Source organism: Choloepus didactylus, chromosome 4, assembly GCF_015220235.1.
Source record: "Choloepus didactylus isolate mChoDid1 chromosome 4, mChoDid1.pri, whole genome shotgun sequence".
In the NCBI taxonomy this organism is placed as follows: Eukaryota; Metazoa; Chordata; class Mammalia; order Pilosa; family Megalonychidae; genus Choloepus; species Choloepus didactylus.
Window position 1 is genome coordinate 14866828 of NC_051310.1, and position 20924 is coordinate 14887751.

Consider the following 20924-nt stretch of genomic DNA (forward strand, 5'->3'; position numbering starts at 1 on the left):
TGCAGCATCTAGATTTTTTCCCCCAGGAAACATAGATCTGACTGGTGATTTTTATCCTAACCAAACTGCTGTAGATAGCCCAGTTGATCTTTTCTGTGGTCATCTTGCCCATAATAGCCAATTAGCAATCTCCGTTGGTGTGAAAATACTGAAATGCTTGTTTTCTGTGTCCTGGTCCATTTATTTTGCCCATACAAATGCAGCCTTGATGTAGTTAAGAAGAAAACGAAACATTTTCCAATTATATAAAAGTAATATTCTTAATTTGTAAGTCTGTCTAGCTCTTATTTCCTAGAAATCCATGATTAATATCTACAAAGTCCTTGATAGCCGGAGAACCAAAAGCATTTTTTCAATTCAAAATAATTTGCTCTGTTCGTCATTCTTTGTTATTTAATAGAAAAATGAATTATTTGAACTTGGTATCTTCCTTTATAAAAACAAAAGTTGACTCATTTGTATGATTCAGGAAAGTCTGTTTGCAAAATCTTTTGGCATGAAATATATTTAAGTAAATGTTGAAAATGAATGTTAAAGAAAAGAGAAACATTTTCATTTGTTTCATTTCCTTCTTAGGAACATCATCCTATTCTCAGCAAGGCTATGGTTGTGAATCAAAATTGTATAGCCTTGACCATGGCCATGAGAAACCACAAGACAAAAAAAAGAGAACCTCTGGCCTTGCCACCCTCAAAAAGAAGTTTATTAAGCGTCGAAAATCTAATAGATCTGCTGATCACGCCAAGCAGATGCGAGAACTCCTCTCTGGGTGGGATGTTAGAGATGTCAATGCTTTAGTGGAGGAATACGAGGGAACTTCAGCCTTAAAGGAGCTTTCTCTACAAGCCAGTTTGGCTAGACCAGAAGCCCGGACATTGCAGAAAGATATGGCCGATCTTTATGAGTACAAGTATTGTACTGATGTAGACTTAATATTTCAAGAAACTTGTTTTCCTGTTCATCGTGCCATTTTGGCAGCAAGGTGTCCATTTTTTAAAACACTGCTTTCTTCCTCACCTGAGTATGGAGCGGAGATAATAATGGACATCAATACAGCTGGTATCGATATGCCCATGTTTTCTGCTTTGTTACACTACCTTTATACTGGAGAGTTTGGAATGGAGGACTCAAGGTTTCAAAATGTCGATATCCTCGTTCAGCTTAGTGAAGAATTTGGAACACCAAATTCTCTCGATGTAGATATGCGTGGACTCTTTGATTACATGTGTTATTATGATGTTGTCCTTAGTTTTTCTTCAGACTCTGAACTGGTTGAAGCTTTTGGTGGAAATCAGAACTGCTTAGATGAAGAGCTCAAAGCTCACAAGGCTATTATTTCAGCACGGTCCCCATTTTTTCGAAATTTATTACAAAGGAGGATACGGACTGGTGAAGAAATCACAGACCGAACTTTGAGGACTCCCACAAGAATTATATTAGATGAGTCCATTATACCAAAAAAATATGCGAAAGTTATATTACACTGTATGTATACCGACGTGGTGGACCTCTCCGTTTTGCACTGTAGCCCCTCTGTTGGGAGTCTCAGTGAAGTGCAGGCTCTTGTCGCAGGGAAGCCAAACATGACTAGGGCAGAAGAAGCCATGGAACTTTACCATATAGCACTGTTCTTGGAATTTAACATGCTTGCACAAGGTATGAAATTCTGATTTTTAAATCTTGATTTCTAGAATTACATATTTGTCTTCCAAATTGAAAACACAACTGATACATTGTATGATTTCAGTGTTTTGGATGTGATAGGGTAAGTTGGTTTGTTTTTTTTTCTAACTTAAAATTATGACATCTTAGAATTGAGGGTCAATATTATATAGCTCTTCATGGAGTATTAAAACCAAGCATTCAAAACTAGTGACTAAATAGCGGTACATGAGACTTGAAGACTCTTTCCTCCCTATTTTAGTGTGGTAGGTGTGCAGCCTACCACCCATCTATACCATCTCCACCCAAGTTTTGGATTAGCCCAGTTTACCAGATTTTAAGGTTATTCTTAACCTAGGACTCCTTGAAAAACTTAGATTTTCGTATTTACATTTAGTGCCTTGTTGATGCTTAAATGTTTAGAATAAGAATAAATACTCATTTAAAAATGAAGATGGTCACATTTGGATACAAATTTATTTGAATTAGAGTATTGGGCAGAGCTTCCGATTTAAATATCCTGTGTCTTATTTTTAAGCTCAACCTGTATATCATGCAACAGCCTACAGTGTGTAAGGCATAGTGCATACTAGACTCATGTGCCTTCATTTAATTTAAACAAAATTTTAAGTTGGGACAGCACATCAGCACATCTTTTGTGTTATAGCCAATAAATACATGAAAGTTACATTAAAAGAAGTATCTATCTGTTGGGAAATGCCAGAATCATAGCATTTCAGAGCTGGAAAGAGACCTTTTGTGGGAGAGCGAAGAGAGTTTACTGTTTTGACAGAATGCGTACTGAGTTTTCTATGGCCTTATATACAAGAAAACAAGCTACGTCACATGAGATTGTTTGAGAAATTTAACTTAATGTTTATTTACTTAAAAATACATTAGAAGTTGCCAGTTAGAATGTTAATGTTTGTATAAAAAGACATGAATTTAAATAAGGAAAGCTAAGTACATTTTTCTAACTTTAGAGTAATGTGTTTTTTATTGCTAAATCAAGACATTAAAAGGCTTTGAGGGAAAAAAGCCTCAAATTACTAACATTAATATAATGTAAAGAGTTATATAGGAGAACCATTGATAAACATGGGTGAAGAAAAGTGGAGATTCTTTTACATTTGGATACAAATCTTATTTTACCATTATCTTTTCTAGTAATAGTATTAGGTTTGCTTTATTAATCACAATCAAAATGTCATTAGGATGTTTTCTTATTAGTTTAAAATAAGAATCACTGTATTAATAATAGAATATTTTGATGTCAGACATAGGAAAATATGTTATTAAAAATAATCTAGTAGGAGCTTGAGCTTCCATAATTAACTCTGTAAAATCAAATTTGTCAGAAAATGCCTCTAAAGAAAAATTTGAAGGTTGCAATACATTACCAAAAAGGTATAATACTTTATTTCCTTGGATTGTTTTTATTTTTTGACATATTTAAATAATGAGAAACAAAATGTGTTGTCTTTACTTTGCTGTTTAAAAAAATAAGAGAGAAATCTTTAATGTACTGGGGGTTTTTTGTGTGTGTTTTAAGTTTTGAATGAAAGGTAAAATTATGGGCCAGCTCTTGGTTCTTTAGTAACACTTGATTACTCTCAACTAGAGTTATTTTATCTAAGTGAGTTAAATTTTTTTTCGTTTAGCCAGAAATTGTATTTTGCTTGTACAGTCAAAGATATAAAACAGCACTCGTGTTATTTTAATCTGGTTACTTAAAAGAAAAAAATTGAGGTATAGGTCTTCTGTTTCCTTTTATTGTTAAAAATAATAGGGTTTGGTATTTTTTGTTTGCTTGTGCCCCATGTAGACGTTTTCTTTCCCCTGTGTGCATGATAATACTACTCATTAGGGTTTATAACAGACATAACTTAACATAATTTTTGTCTTATTTCCATGGGAGGGAGATATTTGGTCACTTGGGGATGGTTTGATAACATGAAGCTTAAGAGCTCAGGCTTTGGAACCAGAGAGACTGGGTTTGAATTCTTTTCTGCTGTGTCTTAACTTGTTGACCTTAAGCAAGTCACTTAACTTCACACCCCTGCTTTCTAATTTATTATATGAGAAAAGTAACTCTGTGAGGTCGTATTATGAGGATTAAAGGAAATGATGTATGTTAAGTGAACTGAATAGTGCCTGATACATCGTAAATATTCAGTAGATGTTAGATGTTAGCTGCTAAGTGATAATCACCATCACCATCAGTCTTTTCTAAAACCAACTTTTTTTATGTTTTTAGAAGATAATTTTAATAATTATATTGATTAAACCTAGTATTAAACAGATTTTACAGATTTTTGCTAGATAATTTTATCGATTTTTAAGGTTTTCTTATAATTTTATCATAGTAAGATGTTACATATACGTCTTATCATTACACTTACCAAACTGTTATGTGTCTAGCTATTCAGCACTCTACAATCAGCTTTCCTAAGGAGCAGGAAGTAAAGTCGGAATCTTTTTATTACGACTAGACTTTTTTTAAACTGTGAACATATACTGCTTTGACACAAACTTATTTTTTTTAAAATAAAATATAGATAGATGTGACTTCAATGCCCAGAAGAATCAGAGAGGTCTAGATGAGATGCCAATTCTAAAGAACTGTGTAATTTATTGTATTATCTATAGGGAATATTAACTAATGAGATCATTTTTTATAATTTTAGTTTGCAGAAGGCTTTTACTTTATTTAATTTGGTCATCCTGACAGCCTGTGACTATGGTGGGGCTCAGAGATTAATAGCTAGCCTTTATAGTGAGGAAGTTGTGATTCATATCAGTTCTTCTACTAGGAATTTTGGCATGGTAAGAGAAGGAAGAATTATGAGAACCTTATTCCGGAAATAAGGGTGAAAAGCTGTGGCCTAGTCATGAGAACAAAACCGCAAACTAGTGATTGAAAACTCAACTCAAGGGGAAGTCTGAATCCTGAGCCTGATTTGTTGCTGAACCATTTGGGCTGGGGCTAAGCACATGCTTGGGGACAGTGTGGACCAGATGGGCAGTTTAAAAAATCTGGAGGCAGGAGGATGGGTAAGTCGTCACTCAGACTGCTTCAGAGCACTTAGCTAGGGAATGCCGAGCCTTGTATTGTTTCAACCTTTCTTTCCTGAGTAGATGAGTGTTACTGTATAGGTCATTTGAGTTTTTTGGCAGCCCAGTATTAGAACCTTCTTCCTTAGTTGGGGAGAATTCCTCATTGTATAGATCTTGATTGAAATATAAAAGCCTAAAGGTCAGATACTTGCTTTCTTGTTCTTCTCTGTGGTTAGGGCTTCAGCAGGTAGCCCAGGGCTCAGCCTACTAGCTGGTGATGTAGAGAAGCAGGCTGGGGCAGGAACATCGAGTGGAAAAGAAGTGAACTCAGTGGGAGTGGTGCCAATGATGGCATTCACTGTCCGAGGACAGAAGCACCCGTATAGTGGCCAGGGTCCCACAGCACTACAGGGTACATTCCAGGCTGTTCCTGCAGGGTAGTCCTCACTCTGCAGCTTTCCTTTGTTCCTGTTTTCTGAGCCCAGTTTCCAACTTTCTCAGCAATTATATGGGCCAGCAATATCCTTTCAAATAAATTCTCTTTCTGTTTAAGCCAGTTAGAGTAGTTTTTTGCAGTTGCAGTTTAGAAACCTTATAGATAGCGGTACCTACAAAAAAAGACTAGTGCATAAAAATCCAAACTTCCCAAATAGGTGACTAGATTGGAGGAGCCTCAAAAGAAGGACCAGATGTCTGATCACTGTAACTTTTCTACACTGGGTAAACAGCTGTTAAATAGTTGAATATAAATTAAAAGGTAACTACTTTTGTCTTAAAATAATTCTTTCACTACAAAGTTTTACTCTGTTTCTTGAACTAGATGCTTTCATAGAGGAACTTCATTTACAGAGAATTAAATAAGGTTAAATAGTTGGGAAATCTAAAGCTAATGTTAGTATTAATACCTCTCATGCATGGAATTTCAGGGAACCATCACTAATTGAAAGTAAAGCAGCCTTGAAAATCTGAGAACAGTAAAGAGGCTATATTATTTGATTCTGAGGAAACATTCACTCTTTAGAAGAAACATGAGTTTTCTCATGAACTTTAACAACTCGGGTGCTTGCCATAGGAATTTATGTTTCCAAGTCAAAACTACATTGACCTCAGAACAAAATAGCCCAGAATTAGCACCAGCATCTACATATATATAATTTCATTGTGGGGCATTTTAAACTTTACACGGCAGATTTTATTTTATTTTCCATTTGATCAAAATGTATTTTTCAATCTCTGGAATATGAAATTTATGTTATTACTTTAGTTCCAAATGGACTCTAAAATGCATTGTTAGTACTTTTGGTCATAATGCATGTGAATGATATTTTGTTGAATTAAAAATCTAACAGAGAAACTTCACTGAAAGCAATGACCTAATTTTTTTCCTTAGCAATTTGATCAGCTTTCAAGAATATGTGACTTAAAACAAATGCAAAATAGTAAAGACTAAACTGTCTCCACTAATCCATTCCTCCCTCTCCCCAGCCTCTCCATTGTCCCCATGTTGGCACTCTTCCTTCTGCCTCAATTCAGCTGAGCTGGCAGTTCTTTATTCTTCTGTCTGTAATTGTTTCCTCTTCAGGAAATTAGTTTGAATGTACTTTCTGGAGAATAATGGAGCCAAGCTTAAAACCATTATCAACAGATCAGAATAGTAAATGCAGGTTTCAGTAAAACACAAAATACAGATGAAGAATTAATCTCACTTTCATGAATGGCAATTTTAATGATTCTCAGGTTATACATCTCTAATTATAATGAAATCTAGCATTTTAGAAAAAAAAATTCTTTTCTAAATATTACACCTTAGAACTTTACTCATAAATTCATTACATATTTTATTTAGGAATTGAACCATTTCTGATGTGGACTACAAACTTTCTACTTCTGTCCCTCTACTTGCACTGTTGTTTTGTCTGGAATATCTTTACCTTTGATCTCTAAATGTCCAAATTCTACCCTGTCTTTCAAGACCAAATTCATATGCCACTTCCCTTGTTTTGTCTTGTCTACTCCAAGTTAAAAGTATTCTCTACTTTTTGAGGACTTCTAAAACAGCCTTTATTTTTCTTTTAGGTTTTTATGGCTTCTGGCTTGTTTTGGAATTGCCTATGTATCTGTCTCATTTCCTCTTTCAACTGCTAGTGTGTTATATGCTCCCTAAAGACCAGATCAAAATCTTGGTCATCTTCGCATCACCCAAAGAACCTAGCACAGTGCTTTCCTCTTAGTAGACTCTCAGTTGCACATTTTGAATTATTTTTAATACCTTTAAAAACTGAATAACTTTTTTCTTTAAAAAATAGGGGGAGGGAAGTGGGAGATATAATAAATGTTATATTAGAAGTCACAAATAAAATGAAAACACTTTGTCCCAACCTAGTAGATAAATATGAAGAATAATTTATAAAAGTTAGTTTAGTTGTGACCTTAATGGTTTATACTGCTCTACCAATAAACTCACGGTTTTAAGTTAAATTTCAAATAAAACTTTCTCAACTCGCTACCTGTTTGTCCATTTATATGAAATAGAATATCAACTGAATTTAAAATATTCTTAAACAAATCAAGGTTATTCATCTTTTGAAGTCAGAAAAGTTTAATTGAGGGGCAATCTTATCTTTTCGCACTAATTCATAATTTAGATCAAAGAACTAGTTATTTAAAATTTTAGTAATAAAATTTTATTTACAGTAATAATGATAATTTACACTCAGGGATAAATTATATTATTGAGAATGTTAAAGTAATTTGGAAATTCTTATTCTAAATCAAATATCTTTTTACTTTTTACTTGTCCTGTTTCGTTTATTAAAGGAAAATAAAATTATGAGGAGTTACCAAAATATTTATTTCTTGAAAACAAAGTGATTGAAAGTGGGTTGTTTATTCATCCCTATTTGTATACTTATAAGACAGTGAGTGTAAATGAGTATCATGGTTTGTTACATGATTTTTAAAATGTCAGTGTATAGCAGACACTTTGTAGCCATAGCAAGAAGTGTTCTTTCTAAAATACATACAGGGGGGGCGGGGCAAGATGGCAGACTGGTGAGCTGTATGTTTTAGTTACTCCTCCAGGAAAGTAGGTAAAAAGCCAGGAACTGCGTGGACTGGACACCACAGAGCAATCTGTCTTTGGGCATACTTCATACAACACTCATGAAAACGTGGAACTGCTGAGATCAGCGAAATCTGTAAGTTTTTGCGGCCAGGGGACCCACGCCCCTCCCTGCCAGGCTCAGTCCCGGGGGAGGAGGGGCTGTCAGCTCCGGGAAGGAGAAGGGAGAATTGCAGTGGCTGCTCTTATCGGAAACTCATTCTACTGATTCAAACTCCAACCATAGATAGACTGAGACCAGACACCAGAGACTCTGAGAGCAGCCAGCCCAGCAGAGAGGTGACAGACATAGAAAAAAAACAACACGAAAAACTCCAAAATAAAAGCAGAGGATTTTTCGAGTTCTGGTGAACACAGAAAGGGGAAGGGCGGAGATCAGGCCTTGAGGCGCATATGCAAATCCCGAAGCAAAGCTGATCTCTCTGCCCTGTGCACCTTTCCTTAATGGCCCTGGTTGCTTTGTCTATTAGCATTTCAATAACCCATTAGATCTCTGAGGAGGGCCGTTTTTTTTTTGTTTTTTTTTTTGTTTTTTTTTTTTTAAATCCTTTTTGCTTTTTCTAAAACAATTACTCTAAGAAGCTCAATATAGAAAGCTTCAAAGAATTGAAATTTGGGCACGTCAAGTCAAGAGCAGAACTAAGAGAGCTCTGAGACAAAAGGCAATATTCCAGTGGCTGAGAAAATTCACTAAACAACACAACTTCCCAAGAAAAGGGGGGTGTCCGCTCACAGCCACCATCCTGGTGGACAGGAAACACTCCTGCCCATCGCCAGCCCCATAGCCCAGAGCTGCCCCAGACAACCCAGTGTGACGGAAGTGCTTCAAATAACAGGCACACACCACAAAACTGGGCGTGGACATTAGCCTTCCCTGCAACCTCAGCTGAATGTCCCAGAGCTGGGAAGGGGGAGCAGTGTGAATTAACAGAGCCCCATTCAGCCATCATTTGAGCAGACTGGGAGCCTCCCAACACAGCCCAGCAGCCCAGAACTGCCCTGGGGGGACGGCACTCACCTGTGACATAGCACAGTCATCCCTCAACAGAGGACCCGGGGTGCACAGCCTGGAAGAGGGGCCCACTTGCAAGTCTCAGGAGCCATACGCCAATACCAAAGACTTGTGGGTCAGTGGCAGAGACAAACTGTGGCAGGACTGAACTGAAGGATTAGACTATTGCAGCAGCTTTAAAACTCTAGGATCATCAGGGAGATTTGATTGTTAGGGCCACCCCCCCTCCCCGACTGCCCAGAAACACGCCCCACATACAGGGCAGGCAACACCAACTACACACGCAAGCTTGGTACACCAATTGGGCCCCACAAGACTCACTCCCCCACTCACCAAAAAGGCTAAGCAGGGGAGATCTGGCTTGTGGAGAACAGGTGGCTCGTGGACCCCACCTGCTGGTTAGTTAGAGAAAGTGTACTCCACGAAGCTGTAGATCTGATAAATTAGAGATAAGGACTTCAACTGGTCTACAAACCCTAAAAGAACCCTATCAAGTTCAGCAAATGCCACGAGGCCAAAAACAACAGAAAATTATAAAGCATATGAAAAAACCAGACGATATGGATAACCCAAGCCCAAGCACCCAAATCAAAAGACCAGAAGAGACACACCACCTAGAGCAGCTACTCAAAGAACTAAAGATGAACAATGAGACCCTAGTACGGGATATGAAGGAAATCAAGAAGACCCTAGAAGAGCATAAAGAAGACATTGCAAGACTAAATAAAAAATGGATGATCTTATGGAAATTAAAGAAACTGTTGACCAAATTAAAAAGATTCTGGACACTCATAGTACAAGACTAGAGGAAGTTGAACAACGAATCAGTGACCTGGAAGATGACAGAATGGAAAATGAAAGCATAAAAGAAAGAATGGGGAAAAAAAATTGAAAAACTCGAAATGGACCTCAGGGATATGATAGATAATATGAAACGTCCGAATATAAGACTCATTGGTGTCCCAGAAGGGGAAGAAAAGGGTAAAGGTCTAGGAAGAGTATTCAAAGAAATTGTTGGGGAAAACTTCCCAAATCTTCTAAACAACATAAATACACAAATCATAAATGCTCAGCGAACTCCAAATAGAATAAATCCAAAAAAACCCACTCCGAGACATATACTGATCACACTGTCAAACATAGAAGAGAAGGAGCAAGTTCTGAAAGCAGCAAGAGAAAAGCAATTCACCACATACAAAGGAAACAGCATAAGACTAAGTAGTGACTACTCAGCAGCCACCATGGAGGCGAGAAGGCAGTGGCACGATATATTTAAAATTCTGAGTGAGAGGAATTTCCAGCCAAGAATACTTTATCCAGCAAAGCTCTCCTTCAAATTTGAGGGAGAGCTTAAATTTTTCACAGACAAAGAAATGCTGAGAGAATTTGCTAACAAGAGACCTGCCCTACTGGAGATACTAAAGGGAGCCCTACAGACAGAGAAACAAAGACAGGACAGAGAGACTTGGAGAAAGGTTCAGTACTAAAGAGATTCGGTATGGGTACAATAAAGGATATTAATAGAGAGAGGGAAAAATATGGCAAACATAATCCAAAGGATAAGATGGCCGATTCAAGAAATGCCTTCACGGTTTTAACGTTGAATGTAAATGGATTAAACTCCCCAATTAAAAGATATAGATTCGCAGAATGGATCAAAAAAATGAACCATCAATATGTTGCATACAAGAGACTCATCTTAGACACAGGGACACAAAGAAACTGAAAGTGAAAGGATGGAAAAAAATATTTCATGCAAGCTACAGCCAAAAGAAAGCAGGTGTAGCAATATTAATCTCAGATAAAATAGACTTCAAATGCAGGGATGTTTTGAGAGACAAAGAAGGCCACTACATACTAATAAAAGGGGCAATTCAGCAAGAAGAAATAACAATCGTAAATGTCTATGCACCCAATCAAGGTGCCACAAAATACATGAGAGAAACATTGGCAAAACTAAAGGAAGCAATTGATGTTTCCACAATAATTGTGGGAGACTTCAACACATCACTCTCTCCTATAGATAGATCAACCAGACAGAAGACCAATAAGGAAATTGAAAACCTAAACAATCTGATAAATGAATTAGATTTAACAGACATCTACAGGACATTACATCCCAAATCACCAGGATACACATACTTTTCTAGTGCTCACGGAACTTTCTCCAGAATAGATCATATGCTGGGACATAAAACAAGCCTCAATAAATTTAAAAAGATTGAAATTATTCAAAGCACATTCTCTGACCACAATGGAATACAATTAGAAGTCAATAACCATCAGAGACTAAGAAAATTCACAAATACCTGGAGGTTAAACAACACACTCCTAAACAATCAGTGGGTTAAAGAAGAAATAGCAAGAGAAATTGCTAAATATATAGAGACGAATGAAAATGAGAACACAACATACCAAAACCTATGGGATGCAGCAAAAGCAGTGCTAAGGGGGAAATTTATAGCACTAAACGCATATATTAAAAAGGAAGAAAGAGCCAAAATCAAAGAACTAATGGATCAACTGAAGAAGCTAGAAAATGAACAGCAAACCAATCCTAAACCAAGTACAAGAAAAGAAATAACAAGGATTAAAGCAGAAATAAATGACATAGAGAACAAAAAAACAATAGAGAGGATAAATATCACCAAAAGTTGGTTCTTTGAGAAGATCAACAAGATTGACAAGCCCCTAGCTAGACTGACAAAATCAAAAAGAGAGAAGACCCATATAAACAAAATAATGAATGAAAAAGGTGACATAACTGCAGATCCTGAAGAAATTAAAACAATTATAAGAGGATACTATGAACAACTGTATGGCAACAAACTGGATAATGTAGAGGAAATGGACAATTTCCTGGAAACATATGAACAACCTAGACTGACCAGAGAAGAAATAGAAGACCTCAACCAACCCATCACAAGCAAAGAGATCCAATCAGTCATCAAAAATCTTCCCACAAATAAATGCCCAGGGCCAGATGGCTTCACAGGGGAATTCTACCAAACTTTCCAGAAAGAACTGACACCAATCTTACTCAAACTCTTTCAAAACATTGAAGAAAATGGAACACTACCTAACTCATTTTATGAAGCTAACATCAATCTAATACCAAAACCAGGCAAAGATGCTACAAAAAAGGAAAACTACCGGCCAATCTCCCTAATGAATATAGATGCAAAAATCCTCAACAAAATACTTGCAAATCGAATCCAAAGACACATTAAAAAAATCATACACCATGACCAAGTGGGGTTCATTCCAGACATGCAAGGATGGTTCAACATAAGAAAAACAATCAATGTATTACAACACATTAAAAACTCGAAAGGGAAAAATCAATTGATCATCTCAATAGATGCTGAAAAAGCATTTGACAAAATCCAACATCCCTTTTTGATAAAAACACTTCAAAAGGTAGGAATTGAAGGAAACTTCCTCAACATGATAAAGAGCATATATGAAAAACCCACAGCCAGCATAGTACTCAATGGTGAGAGACTGAAAGCCTTCCCTCTAAGATCAGGAACAAGACAAGGATGCCCGCTGTCACCACTGTTATTCAACATTGTGCTGGAAGTGCTAGCCAGGGCAATCCGGCAAGACAAAGAAATAAAAGGCATCCAAATTGGAAAAGAAGAAGTAAAACTGTCATTGTTTGCAGATGATATGATCTTATATCTAGAAAACCCTGAGAAATCGACGATACACCTACTAGAGCTAATAAACAAATTTAGCAAAGTAGCGGGATACAAGATTAATGCACATAAGTCAGTAATATTTCTATATGCTAGAAATGAACAAACTGAAGAGACACTCAAGAAAAAGATACCATTTTCAATAGCAACTAAAAAAATCAAGTACCTAGGAATCAACTTAACCAAAGATGTAAAAGACCTATACAAAGAAAACTACATAACTCTACTAAAAGAAATAGAAGGGGACCTTAAAAGATGGAAAAATATTCCATGTTCATGGATAGGAAGGCTAAATGTCATTAAGATGTCAATTCTACCCAAACTCATCTACAGATTCAATGCAATCCCAATCAAAATTCCAACAACCTACTTTGCAGACTTGGAAAAGCTAGTTATCAAATTTATTTGGAAAGGGAAGATGCCTCGAATTGCTAAAGACACTCTAAAAAAGAAAAACGAAGTGGGAGGACTTACACTCCCTGACTTTGAAGCTTATTATAAAGCCACAGTTGCCAAAACAGCATGGTACTGGCACAAAGATAGACATATAGATCAATGGAATCGAATTGAGAATTCAGAGATAGACCCTCAGATCTATGGCCGACTGATCTTTGATAAGGCCCCCAAAGTCACCGAACTGAGCCATAATGGTCTTTTCAACAAATGGGGCTGGGAGAGTTGGATATCCATATCCAAAAGAATGAAAGAGGACCCCTACCTCACCCCCTACACAAAAATTAACTCAAAATGGACCAAAGATCTCAATATAAAAGAAAGTACCATAAAACTCCTAGAAGATAATGTAGGAAAACATCTTCAAGACCTTGTATTAGGCGGCCACTTCCTAGACTTTACACCCAAAGCACAAGCAACAAAAGAGAAAATAGATAAATGGGAACTCCTCAAGCTTAGAAGTTTCTGCACCTCAAAGGAATTTCTCAAAAAGGTAAAGAGGCAGCCAACTCAATGGGAAAAAATTTTTGGAAACCATGTATCTGACAAAAGACTGATATCTTGCATATACAAAGAAATCCTACAACTCAATGACAGTAGTACAGACAGCCCAATTATAAAATGGGCAAAAGATATGAAAAGACAGTTCTCTGAAGAGGAAATACAAATGGCCAAGAAACACATGAAAAAATGTTCAGCTTCACTAGCTATTAGAGAGATGCAAATTAAGACCACAATGAGATACCATCTAACACCGGTTAGAATGGCTGCCATTAAACAAACAGGAAACTACAAATGCTGGAGGGGATGTGGAGAAATTGGAACTCTTATTCACTGTTGGTGGGACTGTATAATGGTTCAGCCACTCTGGAAGTCAGTCTGGCAGTTCCTTAGAAAACTAGATATAGAGCTACCATTCGATCCAGCGATTGCACTCCTCGGTATATACCCGGAAGATCGGAAAGCAGTGACACGAACAGATATCTGCACGCCAATGTTCATAGCAGCATTATTCACAATTGCCAAGAGATGGAAACAACCCAAATGTCCTTCAACAGATGAGTGGATAAATAAAATGTGGTATATACACACGATGGAATACTACGCGGCAGTAAGAAGGAACGATCTGGTGAAACATATGACAACATGGATGAACCTTGAAGACATAATGCTGAGCGAAATAAGCCAGGCACAAAAAGAGAAATATTATATGCTACCACTAATGTGAACTTTGAAAAATGTAAAACAAATGGTTTATAATGTAGAATGTAGGGGAACTAGCAGTAGAGAGCAATTAAGGAAGGGGGAACAATAATCCAAGAAGAACAGATAAGCTATTTAACGTTCTGGGGATGCCCAGAAATGACTATGGTCTGTTAATTTCTGATGGATGTAGTAGGAACAAGTTCACTGAAATGTTGCTATATTATGTAACTTTCTTGTGGTAAAGTAGGAACATGTTGGAAGTTAAGCAGTTTTCTTAGGTTAGTTGTCTTTTTCTTACTCCCTTGTTATGGTCTCTTTGAAATGTTCTTTTATTGTATGTTTGTTTTCTTTTTAACTTTTTTTTTCATACAGTTGATTTAAAAAAGAAGGGAAAGTTAAAAAAAAAAGAAAAAGAAAAAAGACAAACAAGGAAAAAAAAAAAAAAAAGATGTAGTGCCCCCTTGAGGGGCCTGTGGAGAGTGCGGGGGTGTTTGCCTGCCCCACCTTCATGGTTGCTGACATGACCGCGGACATGGGGGACTGGTGGTTTGATGGGTTGAGCCCTCTACCATAGGTTTTGCCCTTGGGAAGACGGTTGCTGCAAAGGAGAGGCTAGGCCTCCCTGTATTTGTGCCTAAGAGTCTCCTCCTGAATGCCTCTTTGTTGCTCAGATGTGGCCCTCTCTCTCTGGCTAAGCAAACTTGAAAGGTGAAATCACTGCCCTCCCCCCTACGTGGGATCAGACACCCAGGGAAGTGAATCTCCCTGGCAACGTGGAATATGACTCCCGGGGAGGAATGTAGACCCGGCATCGTGGGATGGAGAACATCTTCTTGACCAAAAGGGGGATGTGAAAGGAAATGAAATAAGCTTCAGTGGCAGAGAGATTCCAAAACGAGCCGAGAGATCACTCTGGTGGGCACTCTTACGCACACATTAGACAACCTTTTTTAGGTTCTAAAGAATTGGGGTAGCTGGTGGTGGATACCTGAAACTATCAAACTACAACCCAGAACCCATGAATCTCAAAGACAGTTGTATAAAAATGTAGCTTATGAGGGGTGACAGTGGGATTGGGAATGCCATAAGGACCAAACTCCACTTTGTCTAGTTTATGGATGGATGTGTAGAAAAGTAGGGGAAGCAAACAAACAGACAAAGGTACATAGTGTTCTTTTTTACTTCAATTGCTCTTTTTCACTCTAATTATTATTCTTGTTATTTTTGTGTGTGTGCTAATGAAGGTGTCAGGGATTGATTTAGGTGATGAATGTACAACTATGTAATGGTACTGTAAACAATCGAAAGTACAATTTGTTTTGTATGACTGCGTGGTATGTGAATATATCTCAATAAAATGATTAAAAAAAAAATAAAATAAAATACATACAGTTCACTTACAGTATTGTCTATTTAGATATCTTCTACTTGCTTTTATTTAAAATTCTGTGGAATTTAAATTAGAAGCCTTTTCTCTGTGACACTGAAATTCCAAGGATGGGTAGAGTGAAAAAGTGAAATAGAGGAAGGCTTGTAAACTTATGGTAACACATTTAACTTTAAATTATTGAGATATCTATTCCTCACTATTGCATGTATCATCATTTATATATGACTTTCAGAGTAAAACAGAATAGTTAATTGCATCAATTGATCCAAACTTTTGGTGTCAGTAGACCTAAAATAAGATGCATGTAATCTTTTTAAGATCTTAAAAACTAATTTCTTTTATTTCAGGTTAGCATTTATTGAACACCATTGCTATGCAAGATGCTACACCAGGGAGAAGAGAACTAAAACTATCATTATTTGATAGTACCCTATGTACTAACTCTGGGATAGACACTTCACATAACATTGTTTCATTTCATCCTCACAACAACCCTGTGAAGCCTGGAGAATGAGTTTCCTGTTTGCACAAGAGGTGCAGAGATAAATAACAATGCCCAAATTTAATGGTATTTTAAAAATATGTTGGACTTAGATCTCTGTTCCACTTCTGGATCTGCCACATAGTAACCATACAATTTCTGGTGGGGTACCTCAACTTGGGCTTGTTTTCTCCTCTTCATATGTGTGTAGGTACCAAGCTCTATGCTTGGCTCACTGTTGGGAGGCCCTTGACAAATATTTTTAAAACTCAATTGTATTAACTCTTTAGTAGAAAGTTTCTAAAGGTAAGACTCCAGTTACTTCCCTTACACATCATTTTACAGCACTGTTCCAAGTTTCCAAAGTCTAAAATAGTTATCAGATTCAGACTTTTTAAATTGGTGACGCATATTTCACATTCAGCCTCAGCATCTATATGTTTACAATTTCAGAGAGCATTCAACATTAGATGACAAAACAGGGTCATAAAAAAATGGTTTATAGATTGAGCTTTTCCATGGTGGGCTATTTGATGTAAACTCCTACTCTACTGTACTTTGATTCAATTGCTATAGTCCTTTTTTCTCTTAGGAACACTAAAAGAAATGGCCTAATTGTTGTTGCCTTTTTCTAAAGCCCCAACTTAATTTTATTTTTCTGACTCAGCCACAGACAAATTTGACAACTTCTCTTACACCTTTACCGTAAAGTTCAAAACTAATGCATTCAAGGATGCAAGTTATTTGGTTTGAAGAAAATAGGATTAGGGGATGGCATTAGTGATTGAGGAGAGAAAATGACAGAAAGAAGGAAGAACCTGTGCATTGTACAAACTTCCTAGCTTTTCAGATTCACAAATTAGATACAAGTTGAAGTTTCTGCTTTAAAATCAATATTGCTCTGATCTCCTAAAATATCCAGAGCAGAAACACTCTGACCAGGCACAAGTACTCTGGCTGCTTCTCATTTTGAAAGTGGCTAGAAGGAAGCTGTTACAAGAATAAGATAGATTAATAATGATATTGTTTAGCTATTACTATGTGCAAGACACTGGATTAACCTCTTTTTATGGATTGCCCCACTTAATCCTTACATAGGTTATGCAGTAACCAAAAAGTTCTTCCCATTTTAAAGATGAGGTGTTTTTGTTTCCAAAGCAAATTACTGTGAAAGGGTTTGCTTAAACAATGGGAATTTATTTGCGTACAGTTTTGAGGCCAAGAAAATGTCCAAATTAAGGCATCATCAGAGTGATGCTTTCTTCCTAAAGACCTGCTGCAGGCAGTCCTTGGTTCCTCTGCCACATGGCAAGGCGTGTGACGGCATCTGCTAGTCTCTCCCTTCTCTTCCAGGTTTTGTTGCTTTCAGCTTCTTGCTTCCATGGATTTCTCTCTCTCTCTGATCCATTCTGTTCATAAAGGCTCTGTAATAGGATTAAGACCCATCTGAATGAGGTGGGTCACACCTTAACTGAAGTAGCTTCATCTAAATGTTCTGCTTACAATGAGTTTACCTCCACAGGGATGGATTAACTTTAAGAACTTGTTTTTCTGAGATATATACAGTTTCAGACTACCACATGAGGCAACAAATATTTAGGTTGTTATTTCCCCAGGCCACTTCTTCTGTTCAAAAGATGGACTTCTAGACAATGCTCAGTAATCAAGCTTCCAGTATACTTTGCACTTTAAAATACTTTAGATGGTTTCTTTGACTTCCCAGTAATATTTATAAATAAACCATCCCCTGTAACAACTCTATGCTAAAACTGCCTTTTAAATTTGAATTAATTTATTTCAAAAGCAGTTCATGCTTATTGTTGGAAAGAAAGGTAATGATACAGAAACATAAAATAAAGTATATATGCTTTCACCCACTATATTCTTTTCCCTAAGTCATTATTGATGGCAGACTGTGAACATTTTGATGGCTTTCTTTACGAATCTTTATATATATGTGAATATGTATGCATTTCATGTGCATATCCTTGTTCTGTTGTAGTGTAAGTAGCATTGCATTAAACACGTTACTCTGTGTCTTCCTTTTTTCATGCTTAATAAACTTCGAAAAATCTTTCATGTTAATACATAGTTATTTTTAATAGTTGCATGTTATTTTAGTTACTTTCTGAAAATGTAACTAATAGGGTCAGAAATTCAGATGATACAAATAGTACACAAGGTGTTAAGAACCCTCCCAGTCTCATTCCCCAAGGATAACCACTATTAATAAAAAATTAAAAAAAAAAAAAGCCTGCAAAGGACTGAAATTAGTTTGGAGTGTATTTATGGAACTGCTACAACATTTAGTGAATATGAGTTGACCAGAAACTGTGTGGCTTCACCCATTTTTTCATGTTTTAGTGAAAAAGAGTAGCAGTTTTATCTATTACAAATTAACATGCGCAAGCTTAACTAAATATGTCTCCATGAAGAAGATGGCTTTGAGATACTAAAAACCTGAGCTCAGTTTGGGTTCTTTGTGCTAAAACAGTTTTATATACCTCATACTTAGTATTGACAAGACTAAAAAAACCTCTGATAAATGCCTTACATTTCATGGCATTTGAAGGTGAAATATCCATACATCTGAAAGTAGTGCAGAACACTGAAAACACGTTTGCACACTTAATGCCTTTGTTTCTAACCATATTTTTCCTTAACCATAATAATTAGGCCTTTTTTGAAGTGGTTGAGTTTAAGTTCCCACTGTCACTGTTCCTTCCTGAGTGAAGTTTACATTAAAAAACAATGCTCAGTTTTGAAACCGTGATTCACTAAAATAATTCTAGAAGGTACATGGGCGTCACATTGGTTTTCTAAACCTGACATCTCTGCTTGTGTCTAATTATCAGAGGTTCCAAAAATGTGCTAAGTTAAACTATATGGTTAACTAATTTCTTTTTTGTTATTTCATACATCATACTTGATCTTAAACTCTAGAGTGATAGTTTTCTGTTTATAAGCAATAAAAATACTAAGTATCTGTAGTCTTCATTTCTTATTGCAGTATGAATGACACTTTAAACTCTCAGAGTATTTGTTTATTGAGCTGAGGTATTATATTTAGAATTTTAAGCTGAGATTCAAAAAGGAGAGTGTAAAACTCTTGGTAAGAAAGAAGCTCTTTTCTGTGATTTGCTTATTTGTTCCTACACCATTTTATTTCAGTTTGTGAAAGATTCGACTTTTTTGTTTGTTTTTGTATGTCCTGCAAATATTGATTCAACACTAATTTACTGGAATTGAGGAAGGTGTTTTGTTTTTTTTCCTCCCTTAATATAGAATGAGTATGACCACTTGATTAATGTGCTCAGGGATAAGTCATTTGCCTTGGTCTTGCTAAAGAAATATAAAGATCCTCACTGTTGTACACAACTCCTGAAATATAATTTTATATCAGTTTTTCAGAGGTACTAGATTAATTATAAGCAATGGGATACAGTAGACTGATCATCATAATAGGTCTGATCATCATAATAGGTCTGTAAAACTGAGAGACTACCAACTGAATTTTCAAGCAAATAAAGGTAAAATTGGACATTATTGGGGGGGGGGTGTATAATCTGTCAATACACATGCGTCCCTTGGTATAGTATTGGTACCTTGACTCCTGTACTTTATTCATTTAATGTACTAATTCTCTCATTGAGCTCTTATTGTATGCAAGGCCCAGAGATTGAAGTAATAAGAAAGTCTACTGGTAATTACCAGTAGGCAGTTACAGTGTAACATGCCATAAAACAGCAAGGGAACACATAGGAGGAACAGGACCCCTAAACCCTGGTAGGGGGAGTGGGGGAGAGAGGACATTATCAGGAACTTCCCATAGAAGCCAATATTTGGAGATTGAATAGGATTTAAGTAAATAAAGGTTGGGAGGTAAAGGGAAACATATTCGATGGAGAGAACTGCAGGTACAAAGACCCAAAGATAAATGAGAACAAGGCACATTGGTGTGGGAGGACTGGCATTTCAAAGATAAGAGACGTTTGGCAAGAAATGAGGCCACAGAGGAAAGTAGGGCTTTATAATAAAGGACTTTGTATACCACACTGAGACATTTGGCATAACAAGTCATGTGACCTGATTATATTCATATTTTCTGAAATATTTTTTGTTTTAATACATACAGTCTTGAAGTTGATAAAATATATAAACTGTAGATCAAAAAATTACTGAAAGTTTCTTAGTTTGCTAGACTACTATGATGAATACCAGGCTACTATGACAAAAACACAGTGGGTTGGCTTAAAATACAGGAATTTATTGTCTTACGATTTTGGAAGCTAGAAGGCTTTCTGCTTCCTGGGGTCAGTAGTTTTCTGGTATTGGCTTGCTACAGTCCTTGGGTTTCCATGGCTTTTATCTCTGCCTCTGGTCACATGGCAATATTCTTTCCTTTCTTCTTCTCTGACTTCCTTGGTAATCTGTATAGAGACCCACCCTCAGTGCCGCAGGGCCACAGCATAATTTAAAAAAACATCTTCAAGAAGTCATATTTACAAGGGGCTCACAACCACAGGAATAGAGATTGAGATGAAGATCATGTCTAAATTTGGGTGCATAATTCAATCTACCAGAGTTTCTTCCTGTATTTATTCGTTTATTCAGTTGGATTTATTGAGTATCTATTCTTTGCTAGACAGTGTTAAGCATTTTACTCACATTTTCTCTTATGGTAGGCATTATCTCCATTTTACAGATAAACTGAGGTTTGAAAATATTGTTATTTGTCTGGAGTTACCAAATCTGTTCCTTCCCTTTTGTAGGGAAGAGGATTATGATTTCTATGAGAAGAAATCATCTATGAGTTACATTATTTTGAAGGGAACATATGA

At 36.5% G+C, this 20924-nt stretch overlaps 1 protein-coding gene across 3 annotated transcripts in view; it reads left to right on the plus strand.

Moving 5' to 3' along the window:
- The window catches only part of BTBD7 (BTB domain containing 7), a 129459-nt gene that overhangs the window by 63938 nt on the left and 44597 nt on the right, over nt 1–20924 (plus strand). For all 3 annotated transcript variants that reach the window (XM_037832011.1, XM_037832013.1, XM_037832012.1), the window contains one exon: nt 577–1656. In XM_037832011.1, the coding sequence (XP_037687939.1) occupies nt 577–1656 (1080 nt within the window). The remainder of the gene's footprint in view (nt 1–576; nt 1657–20924) is intronic.